The sequence below is a fragment of the Neopelma chrysocephalum genome, unplaced genomic scaffold (genome assembly GCF_003984885.1).
Source record: "Neopelma chrysocephalum unplaced genomic scaffold, ASM398488v2 Primary Assembly neopelma1_74, whole genome shotgun sequence".
Classification (NCBI taxonomy): domain Eukaryota; kingdom Metazoa; phylum Chordata; class Aves; order Passeriformes; family Pipridae; genus Neopelma; species Neopelma chrysocephalum.
The window spans coordinates 10418602-10440882 of record NW_020897735.1 but is presented as its reverse complement, the minus strand read 5'-3'; the positions used below and the strand labels follow the sequence as shown (position 1 = coordinate 10440882).

The 22281-nt window shown below is 38.2% G+C and overlaps 1 protein-coding gene across 6 annotated transcripts in view; it reads right to left on the bottom strand.

Moving 5' to 3' along the window:
- RALGPS1 (Ral GEF with PH domain and SH3 binding motif 1) overlaps positions 1-22281 on the bottom strand; it is a 98189-nt gene that overhangs the window by 15021 nt on the left and 60887 nt on the right. For 3 of the 6 annotated variants that reach the window (XM_027688009.1, XM_027688011.1, XM_027688012.1), the window contains 9 exons: positions 12208-12334; positions 11191-11342; positions 9931-9982; positions 9562-9642; positions 7329-7434; positions 6144-6236; positions 5864-5969; positions 4776-4867; positions 698-4430 (listed from right to left, as the gene is read on the bottom strand). In XM_027688009.1, coding sequence (XP_027543810.1) covers positions 4401-4430; positions 4776-4867; positions 5864-5969; positions 6144-6236; positions 7329-7434; positions 9562-9642; positions 9931-9982; positions 11191-11342; positions 12208-12334 — 839 coding nt within the window. In that variant the 3' untranslated portion in view covers positions 698-4400. Of the gene's footprint in view, positions 1-697; positions 4431-4775; positions 4868-5863; positions 5970-6143; positions 6237-7328; positions 7435-9561; positions 9643-9930; positions 9983-11190; positions 11343-12207; positions 12335-22281 lie in introns of those variants that run through there. The other 3 variants (XR_003534935.1, XR_003534934.1, XR_003534936.1) reach the window with 1 other exon arrangement.

Here is a 22281-nt window from a genome sequence, read left to right as displayed (position 1 = left end):
AATAAGGTCTCCTTGGTGCCTTCTCTTCTCCAGGCTAAACAGTTCCAACCGTCTCCTCCTTTCCTTACAGCAGAGGTGCTCCAGCCCTAGGGTAATTTTTGTGGCTCTTCTCTGGACCCGCTGCAGCAGGTCCATGTCTTTCCTATACCAAGGACTCCAGAGCTGGAGGCAGCACTGCGAGTGGGGTCTCACCTGAGCAGGGCAGAGAGGCAGAATCCTCTCCTCGCCTGCTGCCCATGCTGTGGGATCAGCCCAGCACATGGTGAGTTTCTGGGTGCCAGCACATGTGGCTGGGGCATGTCCAGCCTCTTACCCACCAGCACCCCTAAGTCCTCCTCAGGGTTGCTCTCAGTCTGTTCATCAGAAATATGTCAGCCTCAGCCACTGCTTGAGCTCGTCCAGTCCCTCTGGATGGCCCCGTCCCTCAGATGTGTCACTGCATCCTCAGCTTGATGTGATCTGCAAATTTGCTGAGTTTAAGTGCCAAGAAATTTAGGTTTGTCTCTGCTTCTTTGGACTTTCCAAATCCCACTTGAAGAAACTGAAAATTTGGAGGGTTTTTCAATTTTATCTCAGAAATTTTGATTCTGTGTATTTATACTATTAAATGGCTACACGCTATGCACTATAAAATCTGTTACACTGTATTACCATCCATTCACAAATAAAACATGATTGCTGCCTTTGAGCTAAAATGTTCCTTCTGTACCTCTACTATTCTTTTTCTGAATATTTTATTGTTAACAGCATACATACTCTGCACATTTTTAAACTTACAACCAAATCCAACTGCTGTTGAAGTAAACGAATTTTTTTTACATTAAAGTATTTAATTAATGAAACAATCATTATCAATGTAACAAACTGAAAAACACAGCAACTTGATACAAGACTGAGGTAACAAAATACTTTGCCAAAAACCTAGATTCCAATGCCAGGGTTCTTATGGGTGAGACAGTTCACAAAAACTATAGAAAGAATCCTTTACACAAATGGCATGCAGTGGACTGCTAGAAAATACAGCCAAAAATAGTGCAACAGTTTTCACACAAAACAAACGAAAATGTTGAAATTGGTTTACATTATAATGTGACAAGTAAGTCGCAATTTGAAAACCAGTTTCTTTGCCTCGTTTTTGTGCTATTTGGAAAAACATGCATTTTGGCACTGAATTACATAAAAATTGCACGTTAAATAAATAATACTACCTACAGTTTTTATATCTTCACAATTCTGAAAACAGTAATTATGGCATAATGTTTACTTTTACGTAACTATTGCAGTTATTCTCTCTCTGATGGAGAAAAACTTGTATGGTTTGTGGTATTTTTTGTGCAAATGCTGTAATAATCAGTCCTGACAGGCAATATAGTGTATTTCAATAGCAGCTTTCAATTAACCATAAAAGTACCAGATAACAGCAAATGGTACCAAATGACACCATAAAATCTCTAATCAGCAGCGGCAGACCTTTTCATCCTTAAAAAGTAATTTAAAGTTGGTTTAAGATGGTTTAGTAGTATTCTTACACTGCCATCAATCTGAATGTTTCAATACTGTGCAGCAATTTCACAACTGTGCTATACTGAAAACATTAATCGGACTATCGTGTAAAACTACTATTTGCTACGTTCATCTTTCTTCTGTATAACGCTTTTTACATTCAAATGACAGTCGTGTGAGGGAATTCAAAGTACTTTTGACATATTTCCAAATTACAAGGTTCTGAGTACGATCTGAGTTTGAATATTGAGTCAGACTGAAGGGTTTAATTTTTCCACAGTTTCATCTTCTGACAGTGACAAATGACTGAGTATAAGAATCATTGCTAAATACTGCCTTTCATTCATGCCACACTGTTTGGTGGCCCATCATAGTTTGAGCCAAAGCTGCTTCCTTTCTAGTTGGGAATCTGTTTTACAAGCAAGTGAAAATGGACACTTTTGTAACTTCTCCAGCAAGCTCCATGGCTTGTAATTTTGAGTAGAAGTGTATTTCTGAAGGCTAGAACACTCTACCTCTTGTACATACAATAACATATGTAACACTTCAGAGACCCTTAAATTCTAAAAGCCATTCAATTCTAAGCGAGTACAGGCTCATTCTATTGCTACCATATCAGTCAGCAGTTGCTGTTCTTTCCAAGGAGGCTTGTTAAACATAACTGAAAATTGTTACAACATCCATTAGTTTATTTCCATTGCAATATGCTGGAAAAAATCTCTCAAGCCCTCATTGTGTTCACTTACACATTAGAAATGAAAAAGTATTTACATGCTTCTAATGTATGTGTACACTTTATGCTAATAAGTGATTGATTTTAAATTTAGCTTATATTGAAGACAGATCAGGTCATTCCCTTTTAAGGGGAAAGGGCTACTAGTAACTTAAAAAAACCCTCTTAACTTGAACAGTTCTGTTTTGGTTCACGTGTCATCATTTTGGTCACTGTTCTGCACTGTTCAAACACTATGAATACTGACAGCACACAGGATACATGGTCAGTCATAGGTGGCACAGTCATTAAAAAGGCTATGCACGTGAGTAATCTCATTGATAACTAATCACAAAAGTCCACAGGTGCAGAATAATTCAGGCCATATCATATTCTTACAGTCTGAAGTCATTTACTGGTGACAGGATATTACCGCATTCAAAAGCTTCTACACCATCTCTAATGGCATTCGATGTTCTGCCCCTGCAGATACCCAGTTCAAAGTTGTCTTAACTTAGCAAAAAAAGAGAAAAAATGGTATAGACATATTTTGCATTCTCACTCTTTTCACACATCTCCTGAACTATCAAATAAACTATGTCCACTTTACATACACTTTCACATGTCCCAGGATCTAAGTGCAGTTGTCATCAGAAACTGATTTTCTTGAAAAGCTGGTATGTATTAGGCTTTCAGGATTGTAACGTGAACTCTTAAAAGAACAAAACTTTTAGCCTACATTTAACAGTACAGGTATTGCAGTTGTTGTTGTTTTTAGAGAAGTTTCAAAACAAAAATTTAGAAAATCATGCAACTCCACAGAATACATCCTGCTAGTGCCAGGGAGCTTGTTCTGTTCACTTAAACTAACTTCCACGTTGTTCTTGGTTTGTAAGCTACAGGCTTGGCTTGCCAATTTCTCCTCTATACAATCTTGGGAAACTCAGAAGAGGTTTCTGGTGATTGATGAAGTCTGAATACTGATGCCTCATGGCAAAAGAATTTCAAACAGAAGAAGTGATGAACTTACCATACGAACAGAGACAGATTCTGAGTGCAGGAGTGCAAGGGCACAGCAGGGACACAGTGATGTCAGGACAGTTCCTTCAGAGAAGGCTCAGGTGTATGCTTTTTCTTTTTTTGTTCTCTGGACACTGATGGGGAGGCTTCTTTGTATTTGCTCCATTGTTAGACAGTCTTCCCTAGCTTTCACTGCCATCATGATTTCATAATAGCAGTACCATCTGCCAGTACTAATGTCCTAAAATTGCAACTGGAATTGAGTGGAGCCAAGTCATCCACAGAAAGACAGAGTGGGAACAATGATATGGAATCATTCTGAGGACCTTGGGCCACGTGATACATAACATCTGATTACCTGCCTCCCTACCAAGGTATTTAAGATGAACAACATTCAGACTGAATTAAAAAAACCAAACTTGTAAGCAACTACGCCTTTAGTAAGAGAATGAAAGACAAACTTTAGCACAATGCAAATTTAAACAGCCTTAAATCCATTGTTAGGGCATTTCTGAGTAAAATAACTGAATAAAACCAAATCCAGCTGTCCTATGCCAAAATACATTTTTCCCAAATAGCTCAAATGTGAACAGCACAATCGTCCAGAGATTTGATACAAAATTTGAGGCAGCCACTTTGCCAAGCAACTCAGTGCACTTAGATTATAAAAATGTTGTTCCACAATTTTCTATTCTAATTGACACTTTGCAGCAAGTTAACACTGTCAATCATTCTGTGCATTAGAAAGAATTGAAACCCAACATGGGCCAAATATTCTTCAGTCACACAAAGCAGCTTAACAATAAAAAGAACCATTTAAAAAAGAATAGGCAGAAGATACGATGCTCAGTTTGTGGTCAAATATCAGTTCATGCAGTCTCTGACCACAAATAGTTGAGGGCTCTAGAATCCTGCAGGAGTCAGGATTAATCTTCTGTCCACCTAACTTGTCTGCTTTCACTCAGTGCATGAGACTATATCTGGTCCTAGGGACAACATTCACTTTCTGCTTTTAAAAGCTATGCCAGAATCAAGTTACATAGGAAAGTGCTGACATATTTGTGGCTGGCTCATGTCAGGAAAACCATCCTCCTCTTCCTCCTCAGAGAACAATAACCTGTTTCTTCAGTTTGGCACTTGAAGTCGCGCCAGGTAGGAGAGCAAATTATTCAAATGACATTAGATTAGCAGGTACCTGGAAGAGAATGCAAATTACTCATAGAATCATGAAGTTTGAGACAGATTGCTAAGATCATCAAGTCCATCCTAGAATAGTTGCTTCCATGCGAAAGCCCCTTCTGAAGAAGAGATGTTACCTTGCTTGAAGCAATTGAGAGTAGAAGTTTTATGCTGTTAAGGAAACCAAACCTATAGTGAGATCTGCACAAATCCTGATTTGGTGGGAATTCTGTAATTTTAAATAATTATGTCTGTCCCCACAGAACTGCGTGTGCACAGAGATTGAAAAGAGGTACTTTTTCTAGTAAGGATTTTCTGTAAAACATGAAAAAGTGGGTAGAAATAAGTTTCACAACCTTACCTGAGGCCTGTTGCTTTTGCATGCGTCATCCAAATGCTTATGCCATAATATTGCATGAAACCTTGAGCCAGTCTGGAACTTGTAAACATTGCCTACAAAAATAAGAAAATCAAAGGCTCTAAATTTGCAGACATGTAGTTCCACGGGATTCTGATTTCTGTGCAGAAGCCAAAGTCCTGAAGTAAACTGTTAAATTAATTTGCACCTCAAATGCTCAGATATGATGCTGTTCATATAACAGAGCCCATGTGAGGCATGTTTATCCAACAATCCTTGTTGAAGCAAGTGTGAGAACCATATACAGTCTCACAGGCAGAAAGGCCAAATTATAGTCACAGAAAAGACCACTTAGGTCACATCTAATTTAACCCCGGCTTCTTTTCATTAAGACTTCTTAGGAAGTTTTTCTTATTTCTAAACTTAGCTTTCTTCAATGTCCTCATGCAAATTGTTTCCTGCAATCATGCACTTCATACAGTAGATGCAAATCCATATCCAGCACCAAAGCCAAAACCATGAAAAGTGAAAGAAGTCTCAAAAATCTGTAAGTAACCACTTGAAGTGCAATATAACTGCAGGGGGCTATCTTGTCTTTTGAAGTTTTTCAAGTTTAATCATGGGAAAAGAATTATGGCACCTCAAAATTAATTATTAAAAAGTATTTAATAATTACTTAAAAGGCTTATTTTGGTAAATGGTTTGATATTTTAATTGGCCCTAATTTAAGTCAAGATTTGATACTGACTGATTTTAAGGAAGCTATTCAGAAACTTGGAGATGAGAGTATGTGGACACACAGACATGCTGCAATCTTTCACCGGTTGGGGATTTTCTGCAAAACTTGCAGTAACTGTCAAGATAAAGCAATACCTCTGTAGGCACTACAGAAGTACCACAGCCTATTGTAGAAATATGTTCAATTTAATTTGTACCCTCCCTTGAAAATTCTGTATTGAAAATCTCCGTCTTCAGTCTTATTAAATAAGTGCAACTCTGCAAGTTCTGTAACCTACAAACTCATTAAGAGACACTAATCTACTTCCTGTCACAGAAATTAAAGCAGACAATGTCTATCCTGCAATATCTACCTTTGTCAGGGTTATTTAGCTGGAAAATATCAGGATGCTCTGGGTCGTCAGGCAGTGCCACCATCCAGCCCACAATGGAAACCTTTTTCCCAGGTGTAGATTTATACTGGAAGAGACAGACAAGTCAATCACAGTTGAGACTGTAGCAGGGATTAACTTTTGACTGTAAAAGTTGTGCAAACATATGCTTTAGCCCAGAACAGAAAGTACACTTCCAACACCCTTCCATATCTGCTTATGCATATCCAATTCTGGGGTTTAGAATAAATTTAAAGCTTACATGTTTTCTTTCAGTGCCTCTTAAAGATTTTGCTCCAAAGTACAGAAGAGTTGATCCTGAAAGCATAACCCAGTATCTAGTCCACGAGGAGAGCTGAATCAGAAAGGAAAAAAAATAAGGAAAAACTCTGCATATCTCTAACATCTCAAAAATCGATTCACAAGCAAGTCCCAGTGCTACCAAAGGTAATTTCGGAAGCAAGGAATGGAGAGTTAGATAAAAAGTGTCTTCTGGTGTAAATCAGCCCAGCTACCTAAATTTGGACGGCTGGCTGTGAATACAATCCATCTAAGTTGGGTATCTCATAAAAGCATCAGGACTGATTGTTTCAGAGCAAAATAGTGTGTTGCCTTCTACTGGACAGATCTCAGACTTTTGATCAATAAAATTTATTGAGATGACAACTCTGCAATTCTTCAAATCTTTTAGCTCTGAACAGTAGAGTTGCATGTAAAACATATCAATCAACTCTACAGAAAACAAAAAAATTACCAAATGCACAGGACTAGAACCATGTGAAACCCATGACTTTAGGTTAAGTATGAATTGCCATAACTTTTGTGCTACGGGTGGATGCCCTGCAGCCTTTCCATTTCAATGCGATACCACAGAAGTACCACAGTATACTGTAAAAATATGTTCAATTGCATTTGTACTCTTCTTTGAAAATTCTGTATTGAAGATCTCCCTCTTTAGTCTTTTATGAGACTGCCACTGCAAGTTCTGTAATCTACAAACTCATTAACAGAGATTACCTTATTTCCTGTCACAGCAATACACTGCAGACAAAGTAGACAATGCCCATCCTGCAACATTTACCTTTGTCAGGGTTATTTAGCTGGACAATATCAGGATGCTCTGGGTCGTCAGGCAGTGCCACAAGATTTATTTTTGCCCTCACAACAATACCTGCTGGTTACACAGCTGCTCGCCCCTGCCCTGCTCTTACAGCCAGAGACATGATTTGCAAATGCAGGGAGAAGCAAAACTGCTGCAGATCAAATGACACACAAAGGTTACAACCTTGTTATAACCTGGTTGTAACTTTGATCAGAAAATTACTTTACAATTGATAAAAACATTGTTTTGCATGTTATCAAGCTGCAGGTTTAATCTAATCCTGAAAATTAAACCAGCCACTACTGAATTAGAGTCATAGGAAAAATTACAATTAGAATCACTTACAGTAGGTTTCTTGCCTTCTTTGAGCAGTGTTTTTCTTCTTAATGGCCCTTCCATGGTAATGACTCCTGTGGAACCACCTGCTGTGCAGCTGCAGGTGCCTGTTGGGCTGGAAAGACAAAACATTGCTCTGTATATTTGAGGAAATAAGGACAAGAAGTAAGCAATATAATTTAGCTCTAAATATATCTGTCCTGCACTGCATTACATATATTATATCATCTGACACTTGACTCTGGAATATTTTCCCAACCTAGCTATCAAATAGGAACCAGGATTTTTGCAAAATAGCAAATCAACAAAAGGTTCTACTCTGAGGGCTTAGATATGAAAAAAAAAATAGAATACGTACTGAAGCCCAAAGTCAAAGGCAAAACAAGCAATTTTCTTTTTTTATTCCAGTAAATTACAGAAATTATCTGGATTTCTGAAAATTTACAGCTTAAAATTTTGTTAATAGGAGCTCCCACAAATGTAATTTTAAATTAAATTAAACTACCTTGGCTAATTGGAAAACTACATATAAAAATGCCAAATAATTTACTGTACAGTGATTAACATTTTTTTTGCTTTTCCAGGATGAACACAGAGCTTCCCATATACAACAGTGAGAAAGAGCTACAACTGAAGAGCCCAAGTACAGGCAAAGTTCGAAATGCAAAGTCATAAACAATATCTCAACTAAACACTGATTGGTATCTGATGATCTGTTAGAATTATCTGTGCTCTCTTCACTGCCATGTAATCACAACACTTATGTTCTCATATGCACCGATGAGGTTTATCAGAGCCAACTAAATCATGTCTAATAATGAATACAAGGAAAAGGACATGTATGATCTACCTTTCAGCTATGAAAGAAAACTATTCTGTCCCCAAATGAGTATGAGCACATGCTGGTGCAGGTGACATACATAATCACCCCTCGACAAGCACAGCCCTTCCAGCTGGCAGGGGCATCTTCCCCCATCGCACAGACTCGCCTGCTCTGTGCTAATGTGCATTCTGGCCAGTTCTGTATTTCTGATGGAGGCAGTAGAAGATCCCAGAAATGGAAGAATGAACACAAGCATTAGAATTGCCTGATGGTGGACAAACATAAGAAATGTATTTTAGGGACTAATTCTTCTTTGTGGATTTATTAGGCTTTTCACATTTTTATCTCCTTACATTTATATTTCTAGCCTGTATACGTTTTTGAAACAAATCTACCATGGTCATGTTAAGAGAGTATTTTCCAGAAACAGGTATAATAGCTTAAATACCATTCTAAAATGTATTCCTTTACTAATTTATAATGTATGTGTTTTTATTCCTGTCTAACTTCTAACTTGTGCTGCTACCAGACATTACCGGCTCAGGTAAAGCAGGTGTAATTACATTTACACATTATATCAATATTTCTACAATGGCTGAAGCAAACTAATTTATACAAAATAAAATTTGACTGGATTTAAACTCCAACTAAATCACAGTGTTTGCAGAATACCGTTTGAGGGCCCTATTTTCTTTACTGTTCATACATACCACCTTCATCTCCCACTGCCACAGAATTTACCAAGTCCACGTCTGGTATGGATGCAAACAATGATTTTTATCCTTCAAACTACCTACAATTTTCCATGTCACCTCTCTTTGGTCTGTAAATGGATTACCTGCTCCTGAAAAGTCCACGTCTTAATGACTAGCAACATTGGGAGTGCCTGCTACATATGCCATTGCAGATATTCCCTCTCTTACTCAGGGTTCAAGGTAACACCTCTTTACTGTACAAAATAAACACTTCATACTACAGATTTCTGACACAAACAGATGCTATGGGTAGCTGTCCTGCAAATCAGGAAATAGATTGTGAGAAAAGGTCAAAAAAGTATCCTTCTAACATCATTACTTTTTACAGGAGGCAAAGATGGCCTTCATGACAAACCTGCTTCTCTAATGTCATAAACCCCTAAATATAGCCTAGTTTTCTGCAAAACGGAATCCAGACATAATGAGTTAAATCAATAGCTACATAACAAGTTAAATCAATAGCTAAACTGAATTTCATCTGAATGGGCCATATACCTGCTTTAGCATTAACAGGAATTTTTACAAGCAGGAAGGGGAGACTCCTGTGAGGTGTTATGGTCATACAAAGACATCTGGACACAAAATACATTATGCTTCTAGGAAAGTGTAGAGACCCAAATGGATTTAGCACCATACACGGAGCAAGGCAGAACCCAAACTGTACCTGTAGACACAGCTTCGACTTCTAGGAGAATTCCGGATCGGTACCTTCCAGTTAGGCCCCAGTGTGGCATATAAACGACCCCTGTTTGTGAATGCAAATATCTGATGAGGGAAATTCTAGTCTGAAACTGCAACAATTAGGGTTTGGTAAACATGACAAAGATAGCTTCCAATCTTTTCAGGTCCATGGGAAGAAAAACACAAAACCTTTACAGTGCTTTATTTTAAAAAGTTTGCCATTGTTTTCCTAACTATAATAATTTGATAAAAATAACTATTGATTTAGGGCTTACTTATGTCAGGGACCATTTGCGAATTTCTTAGCTAAGTCTGCAGAGTGCTCAGTGAGTGTACATGAAGACTAACTCACCTTTCAAGCCCTGACGGCAGCTCCTCACTAAATTCTGAGCTTTCACTGCTATCTAGAAAGAGAGTAGTACAGAGAAGGAGTAAGAAAACCACCCATGGGAAAATACAAAGCCAATGTATATGGATCACCAGAATACTCTTTATACAGTACCATGGACATTGCTTACTCAAGTCATGTTTCGAAGTTGAAGTGTTTAGAGTTCATGGTAAAATCTTTAGCTGGAAGAGGTTTAACATGAGCCTCCCCATTTACAATATCTCACTGATAACTCGCATTACTGCTGTGTTTAAATACCAGACATCTACATGATGCTTTAATTTTCATTTTGCTGTTTTTCCTTCAGAAGTTGAGCACTTCAGGAACATAAAATCCAGTTCCTTTGTAAGACAATATTTCTACCACAACATCTGTAAGTTGATTAAAGTTATTAGACATTATATCATTGTTTATTTTCAATAAGCAAGCCACCTGTAACAGAGGATAGGTTAGCTGTATGCTGCTGCTAGGAGTCATGACAAATAAATATGATGGCATTCATTGCAACAGTTCCTGTTTCTCCTCTAATCCTATGACCAATTTGTCCCTCCTTTCCTGGCACAACTATTTAGCTCATAGTTTTAATTTGCCCAGGACTGATTTTCTAATGCTCAGTTTTAGCACAGTGAGCTGTGCCTGTATTTCAGAAGAGCAAAGATAACCTCAGTGTCTAACTCTTGGTCAAGTAATGTTCTATCTTTCACAGTCTATTTCCCATTCTAGAAATAACCTGAGTCACTTAAAAAGTGGCTTTCTCATGCTTAGAACAGATTCTTGATCACTGTTGATATTATAATAGTTGTTTTATTAATTATAATATCATAATGTGTGCATTTTACATTTCTTCTGAAGTCTCAGAAAGCACAGCTAAACTACTCTCCCATCTTCTAAAACATATAGTTAAAATTAAAGTTTTCTTTGTGAAAAGGCAGGTTTCAAAATATATATCCTGCTTTTTCCCTGGTGAAGTCTGACAAACACTTTGTGTCACAAACCAAGCATCTACAAAACTAATCCTCCTTCGTGTCACTTTTACCAAAACCATCAGTGGGCAACTGAAGAAAGCTGGGGTAATGTCAACAGGTATCTGGGCAGCAGTTCTGATCGACCTTCTTCCATGAAAGCAATCAGTCTTTGCATGGTTGCTACTGACCTTCCTAATTCCCTACTTTTGGGTATCCCTGTGAGTCTCCAGTGCCCTGGGACAGGGTAGGGTGCTGGTACCTCTGGAGAGGCCGTTGGCGAGGCGCAGGCTGGGCGTGTGGCCGCGCGCGGGGCTGTGACACTCCAGGACACTGTCATCCAGCAGGTGCCGTGGCCGCTCTGTCGGGAAGGTGGCGCTTTTGCTCTCCACGACGCTCAGCTGACACATCATACTGGAACAGGGAGGAAGAGAAGAACATGAAAACCCTCTTATGTCATCCAACAGCCACCCTTGGCTCACAGTATTTCCACTCAGCCTCTGCCTCATCAGCAGGATATTAACAAGCAGGCAATTAAATGGTACCATTTACTGTACAGATGCTCCTTGACTACCAATACAAGTTTCAGATTTTATTGCTCTTTGTCAATAACAATTATTAAATTTCTGCAGCTGGGAAGTTTTAAGTTTTTTGACTCCTCTGTACAAAACCTGAACACCTTGGTGGCAGCAAAAGTAGAAAAAGGAGAATCCAGCTAAGTCACTGCTTAGTGGTCTTTCACTAAGCTGAACTAACACACCATCGCTCCGTGACCTGGGACAAGTCACATGAACTTCTCTTCCCCTAACCCCTTAATTGTGAAATTTGGTAGATGCTGAAACCTTAATTGGGGAGCAGGTGCTCTCACTTAGCTAGGTAAATGATAGAGAAAAATGTTTCTTATCCATAGCACCCAGGTAAAACAGTGCAAAAGGTCACAACTTTCCTAAATAAGGTGTACCAAGCTAGTAAGCTTCCTTAGATGTATCAGCAAGATGTTTAAAAAACAAAAGAAAACAAATATCAGTTATGCACAACAGGAATCCATAGACCAAAGTGGATATGCAGCTTTCAAGTACTGCCAATGCCTGGCACCAGCAGAGAATAACAAGAAAAAGTCAGCAAAAATAACAAAGTGTCAAGAGAAAACCCAGAGAATACACAGTAAAGCCTGAAGCACTGGTGCAGTACAAGAAAGGGAATACCACCTGTTCTGCTGCTATCTTAAACATTTGTGATGCATTAAACTGCCCAAGCTGAGATAGCTGGGAGCACGTACTTGTTCCCCAGGCTGTGACTCTTCCGGTGCCTTGGCACAGGAGGCGTAGGGAAACTTGCTGCTACTGAGGCATCAGGACACGTGGGTCTCCTGCTGAATTTCACAATTGCTGACATGTCGGATGGACCTAAAAGACAGAGATCATTTAACACTGAACTGGTGCAAACCCCAGAAATTTTGTGGGCTGTATGTTTAAAATGAATTGTTACAGATAACCCAAAGGTACCATTTCTGAAGCATTGTGTCTTGAACATTAGGGTTACCCCATCCATTTTTGTTATAAATTCATCTCTATACGCTTGAACTCTCTGAAAGTAGTTTTTTACAGTTTTGCTCATACTTTTAACAATGAACTACAAAAAATCTTGGCATCCTTACAACAGTTGGATGTGCCAAAGTGTAATATGTAGAACCATGAAGTCAGTTTGTACTTCGGGTGTGAGCAGGAATGTTCACACATGTTTTGAATTTTGTTCACAACTTCATGTTGTGAATAAACTCTAAACAATCTGCTCATACTGACTCATAGCTTGAGCATGTAAGAGAAAGCAGAGGCTTTTCATTTATCTAATGGCCAGACAAATGCATTACTTCTCAGTCATCTATGAGCCCTAGAGTTGTCTCACTGCAATCATTCTTACACTCATTTTACAGATTTTATGAGGCCTCATAGAAAACATGGATGAAATGTTCTTGTTCCAGTTCCTTGATCCTGTTCACAAAAGGCTGGCAGTGAACTTTGCCATACAGTGGAGAGCAACACAACCCATCACCTTTCTCAGTAAATGCAATGCTATTCTTGGCTTGAGATTTCACTTTTAAACACATAGTTATGGCACTGGTGCTTGTGATGAAAGTGGTCATGAAAATGGCTGCCTGCCCCATATCTTTCTCCTTGGTACAGCCCAGCTAGCAGCAGAACAGACTTTCTTCTACATTAAAAGAATCACTTCTTGGAGGCTCCAGCAACCTCAGCTTAGTCAGCTTCTGACCTCTAACCACAGCCCTTTAAGAGAAACTTTGTGACGTGAAAAAACACATGCAATTATCCTCAGAATCTTTACAGAAGTGTCTGACCTCAAGTAAGTGATAAACTGGAACAGAAGAAAAAAAAATAAAACAAACCCTCAACATCACAGGGCACAGTTTGACAACAGGATGTGAAAGTACACCTTCAACAGAAATGGCTCTGAGAGAGTGGTCACTGACTGGATGAGGCTTCCCAGAGAAGCAGCACCAAACCTGTCAGAGTACAAGGTGCGTCTGGACAACACTCTTAGTGATATAATTTAGTTTTATGTAGCCCTGTAAGGAGTAGGAAGTTGGACTCAGTGATTCTTATAGGTCCCTCCCAACTTGAGATATTCCATGTTTCTATCTGTTATATAGGCTACTCCATCTCTCCCCAAGCACAGAATTTATTTAACAACTTCTTCTGCCTTGAACGGAGGATTCATGAGACATAAGAAGAAATAGGAGAACCAGCAGTGAGTTTTTCCCAGTGAGAGGCAAAAAATAATACACAAATAAACACAAGATGCTTTACTATCCATACCCACTGTATCAAGTTGTATGAAGTATAAAAATTAATTACAAGTTACTTGTATTTTTATTTCCCCATAGCCTAGACTCTGGAATTTCACCACAAACTGGGTCATAACTACGAAGAATTGTAAAGGTTTTTCCCCTAGCAGTAAGGGGAAAAATTTAATCCACAGTGTTCTGCACATTTGAGCAAACTGTTCATGGTGCTGTTTAATTAATAATGAAGGGAGCCTCAGGACAAACAAAAATAGGAAACTGCTTCTAGCAACAGAGGAGGAACAAGCTCATTAGAGGAAACTTCAGTAAGTTCACTCATTGGGTCATCAATTTAGTAGGAGAACAAAAAGAAAAAACAGTTCTTAATCCTGTTTTCTACCTTATTCCTATACACCAAGTCATATATGATATTTTCGTCTGCCTGTCTTTGCTACACACATGTGAAAAATGACACCAGTAGCACCAGTCACTGGCATTTGTGGCTTCAGAGAAGGTCTTATGCTAAATGGCCACATGACCACATTAAAAAATGCACTTTCAATCATTACTTGATCCAGAGATTCAATCAGTGACACACACTTGGGAGACTGGAAAGGGCCAAGTACAATGTTCTGCTGTATTTTCAACTAAAACTTTTATGCATTTGGGCCATAATATGATATTGGAAGCTTCTTCCCTGAAACCAACAGAGTTCATCTTCCTCTTCTACCATGGAGGCTAAGCACAAGTTAGAATAGAAAAAGGATGAATCTGAGCAAAATTATGTGATGCCTAGTTTAGTGTAAAAAGTGTATGGATTCATATTTCATTGTTAGGTCTAAAAATCTTATCTGCCACATTAATAGCAAAAATATATATTTCACTGAAGTCTTTTACCGCAAGTTTTCATTAAATTTTTAAAATTTATGCAGAGACAAAACAAATGCATTCAGAAGTTTCAGAAACAATTTTAAGCTCTTAAGTTTGAAAACCTCCAGTCCTTCTGATGGACTAGGTTCCCAAAGAGGAGTTCACTCTACATGCTTTGTTTGTAGTGCCTTTCCATCAGATACCTTTCAATTTGTGAACAGTAGAATTAGAACTACTGAGCTGTTTATTACCAGCTAAGAAGCTTAAAATATATTGGAACTGAGACCCAGCATGAAGATAGTGGCAACTGAAAAAGAATTTCCCTGAAAATTATGAGCATTTGTCAGTAAGAGTTTAATCTGAAACTCAGCATAAACAGTGGCTACTCCAAGGCTTGTCCCTTAAATTAGCTGTAAGATTTGTTCATTTTTATATTGCTTCCTGCTGTGTCCTTCAGGTCTTTCTAGTGCCAGTTCTAAATCCCAATTTGCATTAAGTTCTTTAAGTGTATGACATTAAGTTCTTCTAAGTTCACTGAGTGATACAGAATCATTATGTTTAACAAACTGCTGAAACTACAGCCTCTGAAAGAGTATCTTAAGGCACAGCCCTAAATGAATACCAGTACAGTGCAGTGCTTTTTCACACAGACCCTGTGCCACGTGTAAAAATAACTGTTAAATTTGGTAATACATAATAGTTTAAAGGTTTAAGTTTCTCACTGTGGAGAGTCACAGAGCTGAAAGCAGTAAGACTATTTGATGACTTTGATTCTAAAACATTGATATTGACACAAAGCCTGAGACTGCATCAAAACTACTTTACCTAGAGAAAGAACAGCAAAATAACAAGTCCAGTGCTTACACAATCAAGCCATTACAAAATCAAAGTTAGCTGGATTTGACTTGAGGTAAGTTCAAATGTTATCGCTATTATAACCTAAAAGGATTAACACATCAAGAAAGAAAAGAACTGTTTGAGAGGTTTCACTCTACACTCCCTTTTTTTTCAAATTAGACACCCCGCTTGGGGAGCATGGAGTAATATGAATTCCAGCAATATGAATGCAACACAAAAATATTTAAAGTTTGATCATTATAACTTGATTTAAGAAAGAGCTTTTATTACCTGGATAGCTTCAGAACAGAAAAGGTTTGTTAAAAAACCAATTACTTAAAAATCAAGTCGTATATCTAAAAGGACTGCACATCTCAGATTGAAAATAGTACTAGGAAACAACACTTCAGTTCATGTAAAAATACTGCCTGGCTTAAGGTGAAATGTGTCAAGGGTGACAGAATTTGTGGAAATAGGCAGAAGAGCCTTACAGCTTAAGCTAACAGCCTGGCTTCCTTACTATTATATATGGCAACCAAAACTACTTGTAACAGTCCTGGGAAAGGAGGAAATGGGCCTGGGTTGACCAACCACTGGAACAGGTTGCCCAGAGAAGATATGGAGTCTCCCACACTGGAGACGTTCAAGAACCACCTGGACACAACCCTGTGCCATGTGCTCTGGGATGACCCTTCTGGAGCAGGGAGGTTGGACCAGATGACCCACTGTGGTCCCTTCCAACCCAACCCATTCTGTGATTCTGCAACTTACTCTAATTCATACTCAATGTAGTTCTGCATCTTCTCATCTCCAAGGCAAGAGAGGGAAAGATATACAGTTTGGCTCTGTTAACCCTTGCTAAGATAAAAAGAATCTGAACTTAAAAACCTTTACAAAGTCTTTGCATCTGCTCTGCTGCCAAATGTTTACAAAGAAGAATGGTGAATTTTGAAGCTCTGTCAGGCAGGATCTGTGCTGCTGGGCACTCTCAGGGCAGCAAGTGTGGGGTACAGAGAGTGTCAGCATGAGTTAAGGGGCAGAGGGGAGATGACCCCATTTCTGTAAAGGGGTAAGAGACAAAGAGAGCCCGTGCCAAGAAGGATGCCAACGAGGATAAGTGGTGAGATACTGATGAAAACTGCACCAAGGGATGTTCATGGACATACCAGACTGTTGAGCAATTAGCTGGGGAAGCTATGCCCAATACTGCTGATAACAAAATTCAAATATTTAAATTCATTTGAGATGGAGTTATTTTGCCCCTTTTTTCCAATAAGTGAAGTCATCTGCTACTGCTAACTCTCCTCTTTACTCTCCTGGCTCCACTCCTAGTGCATACTGTTACCATGATTGCTATTCTGTTATTTTGCCTTTCATGGAGACAAAGCACTCTTAGTAGGATTTTCCAGTCAGCTGGCATGAACAAGGGTTAGTTTGGTTTTCATTATTTCTCAGCATCATTTTCAAGATTATGCTGACATGCACAAAAAAAATTTATAAAAATATTAAAACATTATTAAAAATTTGTTTGTCTTAGGGAACGTGAGACAACTTCATCAGAGTGAGCTGAGTGCAGTTCTGAGATCTATGGCAAGAACATTTGGAAAAGTTTACACATATCCCAAAGGATCTCACTGTTTTTTCCTTTGCATAATTTTTCCATGAATAATCCTTCAAATGTTATAAATGAACATTACTTTTGCAATCCTTCAGTAAAACATGTGAACATTTACAGTCTCCAGAGGTTTTAAAAAAAGCAACAGAGTGAGGGAGTTACAGTTCACAATTTTTCTCCAGTAAAAAGCTATCAATAAACCAGTACTAGACATGCAAACAGAAAACTGAAAATGAGTTGCATATTATATGATGAAGAACTGAGGGATTTTTCAGGAAAGTAAAACAGTCTCAACTATTCACTATTTTCTGGTGAGCAGCTAAGAAATAAAACTGATACTTGCCAGCTCTGTTTCTAAAACTTAATAAAGACATTCCAAGTCACAGACTCTCTAGTTAAATCTTCGGTGTAAATTTTTACTGTTCTGTTTCCATTGTAACCAAAGTCAGTGGGTGATAATTAAAACTTTCAAAGAGAAAGACCTACTTACAAAACACACAATAAAGAACTTAAGAAGAATTTTGTGCACAGAATCAAAAATGACACCCAAAAATTAAATCTAGAATGATAGCTATTGTAAAAGAACAGTTTTAATTTTCAGAGTATTGCTTTACAATTCAATGAAAGCCTACTAACGCATAGAACGTGTAAGAGACTTGTTTGCTATGGCTGCTTCTCAGACAAGAGCAAACTAAGAACAAGAATCTGAGTCCTTGGCTGCACCTCTCTGCGCTCCCCCAAGCTCCCCAAAAGCTCTCTCACACACACACACAGGTCCTTCTGACTGCACACCTGAGTCTAATTCCTTCAAATGCTTCCTGGGTAGAAGTAATAGTTTTGATTTCAGGTGTCATGCAAAACCCAAGAGTTGCACTTCAGCAAAAATGTTGACTTTTTTTGCAGTTGGATCTGCAGGGCAGTGTATGGGCTTGGGTGACATCCAGATTGGCAGTGAAGACATACCCATTGTGAGAGCATAGCTGCGGGGAAACTGTGAAGTTTGGGTTCAACCAAATACATTAACCAATTCATAAAAAAACCCCAACTTCTTACAGAAAAACTATTTTGGGTGACTGCTGTGAAAAAAGAGTCAAAACCAAAAAAACCAAAAACAACTAAACCCCCAAAAAACAGCACAGGAAAGCCCCGAATCCTCTGGCTGTTTTGTATGTTCATAGCATTCCTTGGGAGTAACAGCTTGGTAGTTAAAATAAGCATCAATGAATTAGGACATTAGACTTTTTGATAAGGAAGTCACAGAAAGTAATAGAAAGTGATCAAATTAAAAACTGAGCATGATCATTCTCTCCTTGAAAACTTTATATTAGTTTTGATAGAAAATTCTTCTACAATTTTGGTGGACCTTTGGTATACTAAGAAAAAGTCCAAGTACATTAATTCTGGTTGGATTTAGTGGTTGATAACATGTGAATCCCACAGATTTGTCTGGTATTAATTTGTTTGAAAAATACTCCAATGACTTGTAAAAATTTGTCTGGAAAGTATCACAGAGGAAGATATTAGAAATGAAAGAGCAAAGTTTCCTGGACAGTCTGTAAATTTATGTAAAGAAAACTTAGTTCTTCCATTTCTACCTTAAGTCCTGTGTAAGAAAAGCAGACACTGCACATGAAGCAATGACCAAGAACTTGCACAAGGATTAGACAATCCTCATTTCCACAGAATGATTGGCTGCTAATGCACTTAGCACAAACTATTTATTAGTTGCCAAAGCAACCAGTACAACAAATGGAAAACTAAATGTCAAACTCAGTGTTTACATAGAAAACGACAGGGTGAGAGGGTTTTATTCTAAAATTCTGGGACTGCTATAGAGGTATCACCAGTGTAGTATACCTACTTCAGAGGGTTACAAATGTGCAAACATCCCAGTCTTTCTTTCTACTGTTTCTATATTTTCAACTCCTACATAACACATACTCCACATCCAATAAATTTACCTCTTCTAAGTAATTAAAATACATATTAAAAGTTGTTTATGAGCTACCTCTCAAAGCTGAACGGACACAGCACAAAAGGCTGAATTCTACCCCAATAACAAAGAAGAGAATATACCTGTTTCAGAATAATTACTCCATATTCCTGGTAGGATGGTAACATAAAACCTCTGGTCTAATTATTCTCCTCTCAAGAATTACACCAAGACCTACTTGGGGAACAAAAAAGAAAAAAAAGGGAGGGGGTGAGGGTCCATCCCTGACTACTGCATAACAAAACCCCCAAAATAAGGGCTACCCACAGCGGAGGCCCCGCTGTTGCTAACTTCAACACTAACTCTAATGGTAGATGCTACTTTAATGAAGGGGTTTGTTAAAAATCACAGAATCGTTAAGATCGGTCTTTGATTCACTTAGTATTAGACACAATTTTCTGGATAATTATTTTAATATTATTTTAACTTTTTATATGTTCTTCAAGAAAGGATAAACATGGTATATTTCAGAGAATGAGTATCCACTCTCCAAATTTCGATTAGCACTGTGCCCTGAACTTTTCAAAGCAACATGGTAATACAGAACATACATAAAGTTTTCTCTCCTGAGCGACACTTTGTGTGCGAATTCTGAGGAACTTCAGATGCTTAGAAGACTAACTTATTTACCATATATTGCATTAAATCTTCTTTTGTTCTGGGAAAATGTATTGAGTTATACCTTCCAAAACAACCTAACAGCCGTACCATAAATGCCAAGCACCTTCCAGCCAACGCTGCAGGAACACAGATGTCTTTTACAGCTAATTCAACTGGAAACTGTGAACAGTTAGCATACTATAAGCTCTCCAGCTACATTCTCTCTCTCTCTCAAACCACAGCAAGGCAGAATGAAAAGCTGCTGCCAAGGAAGCTGTGTGAATCACACAGTTCCTGAAAGCATTCAGCTAAATTGCTTAAAGCTCCTTTTTAAATGCTATTTGCAAGAGACAAGAATCTCTGCAGCATCATGGAAGATATAAAATCTTCCTGTGAAAGCACTATTCACAGTTATATATGCATTGGTAATTAAATGAGACTCTCTTAGCCACTAATATACAAAACATAGCTTGTTGTGAGACAGTCACTTTAATCAGATGCCTACCTCCTGTTCAAATTTACTGGAAAACCAGTTGGCAAACAAAGTGGAAAATGGACACATGGTTTTTCTCTAGTACTTTCCAGAAATACTGTAGGATTTAACTGTTTTTATTGAGCCTAACACTCATAAAGATACTTTAAGGGAAAAAAAAGAAAACCACAATGTCCCTGGCTAGGGTAAACTGTTAATATTCTTTCGAAAGAGAGAAAACTCAGTAGAAGATAAAGTCGCAGTGCTGGCAAGTAAAATCCATTTCCATCATGAACACAAACAATTATACTTTAGGACACGAACATGACACTATTCCCTGCACTTAAGTCCATTATGGGCTTTGGAATTATTACCAATGATACTGAGGGTTTTTTCTGCCTCTGGAAACACACACTGACCTGTGTGAGGATGCAGCATGTCACAGGGAGAACTCGACTAGACTAACTGTTATTAGGAACATATTAACTTTTGGATTGTTGAGAGAACTGAACTGATGACTGTCCTTATGGGCCAAGAACCTTTATTTTACCTTAAAATTACTATAACGAGACTCACATGACTTAAACTATTGACTGAAACATTAAACTACTGCCCAAAGTACTTTGAGATCATCTACTATCATTACAGCTTGCTGACTGCAAAGGACTTACTTATGATGCACAACGTTTGAAGTGGAATTAATTTCAAACTATAATTTGAAATCAAATAAAATTGACTGAAATACCTGCAAATGTGCTATTTTTAATTCTCCACGGTCAAATATATCATTACTGATATTTGAGTATTTTAGCTCAGAATTATTTAAGACTACCATATGGTTATATTTCTATTTATTAATGCTGTGGAATAAACAATAAATTATTGCCTTCATGCTTAGTTAAATTTCAATTTAAATTCATGCTAACTTACTTAACTAACCTTCTCCAGAAATAAATCTGTTTTTTCAGTAAAATACACCGGATTCCCTTTAGTAGCATTTTTGCAGCCACATAGGTGCAGGTCACTGAAAAATTCCTGTCGGTATTACAAAATGCTGATGGCATTCATTGTCTAACTGGCAGTAAGTGAAAACTCTCTAGCTGAGCAAGAAATACAGCAGTCCACAAGTTGGTCAAGCTTTTGAAGGAAATATTAAGAGAAAAACAGAGCAATAGGAATGAGTCAGCACTTGGTTTCTAGTCATCACATTAATTCTCACTCTCAACAAAGCAACCTTACAGAGCACATAGGATCACTGCAGACTTAGAAGGGAAAATTCATCCTCTCTTAATACTGCCATATACCACATGATCACATATTCAATTGAGTAGGTACTACTGAACATTGTCATCTTTTTTTGTGGACTCCAGCTGAACTCAAGGCAATATCATGCCATATTACTTGCCTAGTTCAGGCAAGTTCAAACTTCCTGTTTCCAACTTTGGAACTGTATTTTTAATTGTCTTCCTTTATAGTTCTAATAAAGTCTCAGACCTTGATTAAGAATCAGAGTATTGGCAATGATCACATACTATGCTGCTATGACCAAAGTTAGAAATTCCATAAACACCCTAATGAAATGTTAGCATCAAAGCCCAAATATTGAGCATGTCAACATGAGCAATACAAAGCAAAAGCCAGAAAACAAAAAAGTTCACTCATATGTCTGCTTTAAATATGTAATGAGAGGCAATCACTCAGTTTCAAGTTCCTAGTATGAAAAAGCTAATAATCACAAAAGCAAAAGAAAGTATGACATGATGTGGTGGGTTCACCTTGGCTGGCTGTCAGGTACCCACCAAGCTGCTCTATCACTCTCCATCCTTCACAGGATGGGGCGAAGAAAATAAGATACAAAAACCCTTGTGAGTTGACATAAAGGCAATCTAACAAAGAAAAGCAAAGGCTGCATGCAGAAGCAAAAAAAAACCCCAAAAACAAAAAAAAGTTTTATCCTCTACTTCCCATCAGCAGGCAATGAGCAGCCACAGTCTGACCGAAGTGCTGCAGCAGATACTCAGGAAGACAAACACCTTAGTAACAAATGCCTCCCTCCCCCCTTTCTCCTTAGCCTTCATTGATGAGCACATCATATGGTATGGAATATCTCTTTGGGCAGCTTGAGTGAGCTGTCCTGGCTATGTCCCCTGCCAACATCTTATCCAC